The sequence below is a fragment of the Quercus suber genome, unplaced genomic scaffold (assembly GCF_002906115.3).
Source record: "Quercus suber isolate HL8 unplaced genomic scaffold, Cork oak 2.0 scaffold_167, whole genome shotgun sequence".
NCBI lineage: Eukaryota > Viridiplantae > Streptophyta > Magnoliopsida > Fagales > Fagaceae > Quercus > Quercus suber.
The window spans coordinates 790,929-798,620 of record NW_027071804.1 but is presented as its reverse complement, the minus strand read 5'-3'; the positions used below and the strand labels follow the sequence as shown (position 1 = coordinate 798,620).

General features: G+C 35.7%; 1 protein-coding gene across 1 annotated transcript; it reads left to right on the top strand.

The window, feature by feature from the left end:
- Positions 1-226: 226 nt before the first annotated feature.
- On the top strand, positions 227-632 carry LOC136066168 (2S sulfur-rich seed storage protein 1-like). Its single transcript, XM_065770044.1, has 2 exons — positions 227-373; positions 459-632. Exons 1-2 carry the CDS (start codon positions 227-229, stop codon positions 630-632), a joined length of 321 nt encoding a protein of 106 aa, XP_065626116.1.
- Positions 633-7,692: the final 7,060 nt, after the last annotated feature.

Genomic DNA, 7,692 nt, shown 5'->3' with positions numbered 1-7,692 from the left:
TGGAAAAGCCTTACGTGGGAGCATGAATGCACCCACATGCCACCATGGCATATAGCCACCCAAGTATATACTCCTATGCCAAAACCGGCCCTCACCATCCCTCCTTACACGTGCTTTACATGCACGGCCCAACATCTTCTACAAATACCAACCGCTTCCTCCTTAGTTTCTCACCAAAACATTTCATCAAAACCCCATTACTATGTCATACCACAATTCTTCAACAATGGCCAAGCTCTCAGCCGTCGCTGCTTTCCTTGTAGCCCTTTTGCTCATTGCCCACGCCACTTCCTACCGCTGCGAGTCTGGCGAGCAGTTGCAGCGAGCAGCTTCAGCAACAGCAGTTCCTCAACCATTGCCAGATGCACCTAAGGCATGAATGTCAGTCAGGGCGTTTTGACAGCAATACTTCTGACGAAAGCCAGCAATTTCAGCTGTGTTGCCGTCAGCTGAAGCAGATGGACAGAGGGTGCCGATGTGATGGGTTGAACATGATGATGAGGGAGCTGATGAGAGAAGGGCAAGGTCAGCAAGAAATCCAAAAGATGATGCAGATGGCTCAGAACTTGCCAAATCAATGCAACATGAAGCCCCGCCGCTGTGAAATGGAAATGCTTTCGTTCCGGTACTAGAGAGCTAGCCATGCATGCATGGATGGATGTGTACCTACAGTAATAGGGTCACTTGTAGCTCTAGCATTGTAGCTAGAGATAAAGGGCGACTACTGAATAGCAAAAATAAAGCACATCATCGTGTGCAAATGTAATGTAATTTGCTCTCTCTTTAATAAAACTAATGCTGTCTTGTTAAAAGTTTAAAAAAAAAAAATGCCTCTTTGTATGTTTATTGGTTTTTTTTATTTTTTGATAGGAAGGCATTAACTTTATTAAGAAGAAGATAAAAACAATACATCTTGAGCCAAAGTGGACTCAACAAAAATTTGATTTTCCTCTATCCAAGTTACATATTTGTCAATATTCTTGGCATGTGAGCTGGCCGGTTTCCTGTGCGCTTAACATGTGAGAACTGGAAAGATCTGAATGCTTATACCTTCTAACCAACCAATGCCTGTAATGATGTTATAGATGGATGCTTGAGGACAGCTAACACCGAGCACAGCATCTACAACCATCTTTGAATCACATTCAAAATGAGCATCCCTAATACCAACATCCCAAGCGAAGTCCACAGCCTCCAGATGTGATGGGTTGAACATGATGATGAGGGAGCTGATGAGAGAAGAGCAAGGTCAGCAGGAAATCCAAAAGATGATGCAGATGGCTCAGAACTTGCCAAATCAATGCAACATGAAGCCCCGCCGCTGTGAAATGGAAATGCTTTCGTTCCGGTACTAGAGAGCTAGCCATGCATGCATGTATGGATGTGTACCTACAGTAATAGGGTCACTCGTAGCTCTAGCATTGTAGCTAGAGATAAAGGGCGACTACTGAATAGCAAAAATAAAGCACATCATCGTGTGCAAATGTAATGTAAATAGCTCTCTCTTTAATAAAACTAATGCTGTCTTGTTAAAAGTTAAAAAAAAAATGCCTCTTTGTATGTTGATTGATTTTTTTTTTTTGACAGAAAGACATTAACTTTAGTAAGAAGAAGATAAAAACAGTACATCTTGAGCCAAAGCGGACTCAACAAAAACTGGATTTTCCTCTATTCAAGTTACATATTTGTCAATATTCTTGGCATGTGAGCTGGCCGGTTTCCTGTGCGCTTAACATGTGAGAACTGGAAAGATCTGAATGCTTGTACCTTCTAACCAACCATTGCCTGTAATGATGTTATAGAAGGATGCTTGAGGACAGCTAATACCAACATCCCAAGCGAAGTCCACAGCCTCCTCCAAAGCTTTTGCTTTTGCCTCTAAAGGACCCAAAGGGCAGACCACCTTCTTGCTCAAGGCCGCGGCTACTAGGCCACCTTGATCCCTGATGATGACTCCCACACCCGAAGCCTGTCGGGACTCAAATACTGCTCCATCGACGTTGACCTTGTACCATGGCGGAGAAGGGTTGGTCCACTGTCCCCTATCATGCATCACCGGCTTTGAAAGTTGGAAGTTTGCTAGCTGAAACTCATCAAGCAACAACCGTGCCTTCTGCAGAATCGTTGCTGCCGTTTGTCCCGCTTTACCTTGCCTTACCGCATTCCTGTTAAACCACATACTCCAGGCAACTGTTATTACAAGCTCCAACAATTCATTACCCACCCGCTGAAAGAATTGTAGGTACCACAAGAGATCAATGAAGTCTCGAAATTGTACCCCCGGTTATCAAACGGAATTCCTGACAGCTTCCGTACTTACTACTGCATCTTTTTTCATTTTTGTGTAGTTGCAAAACATATCATATTTGGGTCACCTTACTAATTATGATGAAAAAAAAAAGTTATATAGGTCTACATAAGTCAAACAACAACAGTCGTAATAATACGTAGCTCAACTATATAACGACACGAAGACTAGAAGTTGTGATTGCTTTGGACAGCAACAAATTGACAATGCGATGATGCTATTCAAAAGATCAAGTATGCCATTGATTAATATGGCCTTCACGGGCTGTCCTCTTCAAGCATATTTTCTTGAGGCAAGGTTCACCTCCAAATTTGTTTGAATGAAAAAATCCTTCCAACCCAGATTGTGACCATGATCCACGTTTACTTTTAGTGATATATGTAACATATTTTATAAGTTATGAGATGTGTTTAAATAATTTAATAAATTAAGTGATTCAATACGTATTAATTGTTTAAGAAACCATCACATAACATATAGGAAAATATTTTTTCAAACCAATTTGAAGAAAAATTTCATTTTTAATAGGAACAAAATTATGAACAAGAAGAAAATTTGGAAAAATATGGGGACAAAATTAGGAACATGAAGAAATTTTAAGAGGAATGCATATTTATTTTCACAATCTTTTTTTATCACTATTGACATAACAAGTTATATATGATTAGAGTAACGTTACTATCACATGGGCTTATTACTAACAAAGTAATATATTGCCACTTCAATGGTATTGTAATTTTGTGAATAAATACAGAAATTTTAAGAGGAGTGCATATTTTTCATAATCTTTTTTTTTTATCACTATTGCCATAACAAGTTACATATGATTGGAGTAATGTTATTATCACATGGGCTTATTACTAACCAAGTAATATATATTTTCACTTCAATGTTATCGTAATTTTGTGAATGATTACAAAAATTAATATAAAAAATTGCTTTTTAGATCATTTTTATCCAAAATTTTTCCTAATTATTTCAATCATTTCTACAGTTACAAGTGCTAGAATTGTCTCATTTGAATAAAAGATTATACCACAAATTTAATTAGTGTTGCTCATTATAGTTTAAGAGAGAGGACTATCACGTCATTGCACTCCCGAAACAGTGAATAATTGCTCTCATTTTTCAGGATGGAAAAGCCTTTTTTTCTTTCTTTTTTCTTTTTTTTGGAGAATAAGAAGAAAACATATGCACACATGCACAAAGATAAATAAGCTAATCACCCAAATAAGCTCATCACCCAAAGGGATTCACCCGAGGAAAAAGTAATAAAGGATAGCAATACTCACCACTCCATAGAATCCATTTAAGAAATACAAATTAAGTAATCATCTATCGGTATTTACCTAAGGATAAGCGTTAAATAACAAGTAATCATTCTTCTCACAAGCAAAAGACAAAAAATAATACTCTATATATTGCCTCTAATTTTCATACATACACGAGTTGGAACTTATATATAGGACTAAATTGCTAGAACAACCTCCAGGCATGAGTAAAGACGGCCTACATTTTCAAAACCAAGCTTTTAATAAAATAAAAACTTGACCAAATACTCAAAAAATAACTAACAATTTCTTTTAAATTATCTATTATTCTAAAAGTTTAAACTATTGAGATATAGTAAATTTAATTATTTAACCACACAATTCTAAATTCTAACACTTTCCCTCATGTGTGTACCAAAACTAGTTTTTTAATAGATGAGGCTTAACACGTGAGATTTTAAATGGAAGGTAGAGTGGAGGAAACAAAGATCAAACTCAGGACCTCTTGCTTTGATACCATATTAAATTACCGATTTTATCGTCCCAAAAGTTTAAACTATTAGAAAATTGTGAATTCCCCCCCACATGTGGGTTCAAACTCCCTTTTAACAGGTGAGGCCGAACATGTGGGATTTTTAACATTTTAAATGGGAGGTAGAGCGAAAACAAAGATCAAACTCAGAATTTCCTGCTCTAATACCATGTTAAATTATCGATTGTCCCAAAAACTTAAACTATTGGAAGAATTAGTAATTTAACAATTATAAGACTTGAGAAATGGAAAATACAGTTTTAAAACAAATAGTTAGAACTAAAACCAAAATAATTCAAATTTCTTTGATTAACAAATGCATTCTGCTAAAGCTCAAACAGTCTATAAGGTAAATGACCTTAATTTTTGAAGTGACTTCAAAATTGTTAATTCAAACTTTTATGAACTTTCTATATATAATTAATTTATGACATTTACTTTATAATAATTGTTTTTTAATTATCAAATTGAGACACCAATAAATTTTTTGTGTAGGTAAAGTTTATATTCTAACTCTCTTATACGACAATCAAATATTTTACTTTTTTTTATTTTTTAGAAAGAGATATTTTACTAATTGAATTGATTGCAACCCACCCAACATTTGTGAACTTAAGTAAATGTCTCCCACATTCTTGTGTCAACATGATAATTGATTCGATGAAGTTACCCAACCTTTTTGTCAAAACTGTGAGAAATGCATATTTGCTAAGTTTGAAAGCTACTTTTTGATGTACAGATAATTTATTAGACGAAGACACCCAATCTTTTTGACAAAACTGTGAGACATATATTGCAAGTTTGAAAGCTACTTTTTGTAATACACTTATCTTTTAAATTGAATATATTTTATATCACATATACCTAAAACGACATGTTGTGGATGCGAGTTTGAAAACCAGTCTCTCGAAAAAGAAAAAAAAGGGTAAGACTTATTAATCATCTCTTCTAGATACTGTAATATGGAAGTTTGGTGTATAATTAGGTACGACCTTTTTTTTTATATACATAAGGCATAGTATAGAAAAAGATTTTTTATATATATATATAAAAAAAAAAAAAAGTATTTAAAAATCCTATAGTTTTAATTCAATGACAAACTAAATTCCTTACTCCTTTAAGTTTACAATATTAATTACAATCTTCAACTGTCACTGTCCAAATGATATATGTGAACCTAGCCCATTGTTTTTCTTGGGTTCAATCCTTACCTATACCTACTATCCATAACCACGCTTATTCTATTCAGCCACAGATGATAGGATCCCTTGATTCACTGTAGTGCTGTACATGTACAAATCCATCCCTGGAGGAAATATTATATGGATCAATATATTCCAAAAAAAAAAAAAAAAACCAACAAATAAATGCTGGTTAAAATTACGTTAAAAGAAGTCCATTTATTATATAATCTTAAAAATCCGCCAATCTTTATAGTCCTTACATGAATGCATGGTTAGAAAATTATATAGGTCTTTTGGATTCAGCTCTAACCTAGACAATTCAGTTGGAAAAATTGGATATTTAGAACCAAGATCAATCACCTTTCAATAGGCAAATCTACAATAAACACCTGTCATTTGAAGATATACAATGTCCAAGTCAATCTCAATTCAACAACAACCCAAGTACATATGTGTCTTCACGAGGTTGGTAGTGTTGGGCTTTGTAGAGCCTAGTTATATTTGATTCGGTTGATAATCCGACCTGACTTGAATAATGTTGCGTGGTTTTTTAATGGGAGATTTTCTGAGACTTAGTCCATGGAGAGAAGGCTTAGGCCCTTTGGCCCGTTTTGTAGCCTATTGTGAATCCTGTGCACAAGATATAGAAACCGTTTCTGGTGATTAGGGTTTTGTCTTCTTGTTGTTTTTGATAGAGTGAAAATACTGTAGCCGCACTTTATATTTTTCCCTAATAATAGTGAAATCCCTACAACTCCGTGGACATAGGCAAATTGCTGAACCACGTAAATATTGTCTTGTACGTGTAATTGTTTTTTTTTTTTTGGCAAGTGTTTTCTCTATTTTTTTTTTTCTCACAAGTTGAGAATTTCGGGTTGAATTCCCTACAGGTAGGAGAGGGATTGTTTCGTCTGTAATGAAAATTATTCAATAGCAAATAGCAAGAGTAATGTTTCCTCCTCCCTCTCACATAAATTGTATGTCTCACAACGAAAATCTGAGTAAAATCCAACAACCATTGAATTTGATGTTGAATGTTTGCTATCTTCATTCGTAAAATGCACACATGCAAAGCATTCTTAAGCAATCATGCACTTGTGATATTATTAGAATGCGTTTATCGATGGTGGACTTAATGATTTAAAGAGGCAAATGATGAGCTCCACGTTCACATTGCCTTGCAAACCTTATAAGTTTGTGTTGTGCTTTGCTATGCATATAGAGAGGTGTTACATCCACACTATTTTTATAATAAATCATAAGTGGTTAGTTATTATTGGTTCTAATTTGAATTTACCAACTGAAATTACTTTTCTATCCTACCAATAACAACCCGTAACAACCTGCCACATAAAATTTATTATGAAAATGTTGTGGACATATCATTTCTCATGCATATATCATATTCTCTTTGAGCCCTTCTATTTCTTTTTACTGTGGTATCATGACTAGCTCCACCTCACCTTCTGTGCTTCCCTTCATTTGTTTTCGCTTCCCTTCCCTTCCTTTTTCATATCAATTATAGTATTTTATACAATTATTTAAGATATGTGTATGAAATAGTAGAAGTAAACTAGTATACTTTTCCAATTTTTAAACAACCTAATCACAATCAACACAATGCTTTTCACTTAACCCAAAGCAATTTAAACAACCGAACAAACTCCAATAATGATAATTGTATGGCATAAGGCTTCGAGCCCACTGGGCATTGGGCCTTGGCCCAAGCACACTACTAAGACATTCTCAAGCCCAAATCCAATAGTAGACTCATTCAGCTGATCGCAAGATAGTTAGGCCCATACCGATCATGTCTGGGTTGATCGGGGGCTGTATTTACCTAGAACAACTCATGACCTCGGCAGCCCGATATTGCCGTGGGGAGTATCGTTGCTGAGCAACCTTTTGGAAGCAGGAATTAGTTCCAAAGTTATCTCCAAAATTTTCAAAGAAACATATTCCATGTCAGGAATAATCAAATCGGACCCCACCCACACGAGTGAGACTAGAACATAATCATGAACACTCCACCAACCTTAAGCTATAAATAGGGGAAGTGAGTAAAGAGAAGGGGTTGGTCATTCTGAGCGAGAAGGGAGAGCTAAAGATAGATAATACTAACCACTGAAAAGAGTTTAGAGGAGAGGGGGAAGTTTCATGTAGGCAAAGGAGTGCAACTAAGTTATCTGGTTGGGAGCTACCCGTAGTAAGAAACTCATAACCCACCATATAAATAAATTGTGAACCCAACACAAAACCCAGTCTAGTGAGAAAAACTGGGCATGCACAATAATGGAAGCCTTTGCGTGGAAAAACCTTACGTGGAGGCATGAATGCACACATGCCACCATGCATAAAGCCACCCAAGTATATGCCAAAACCATCCCTCCTTACACG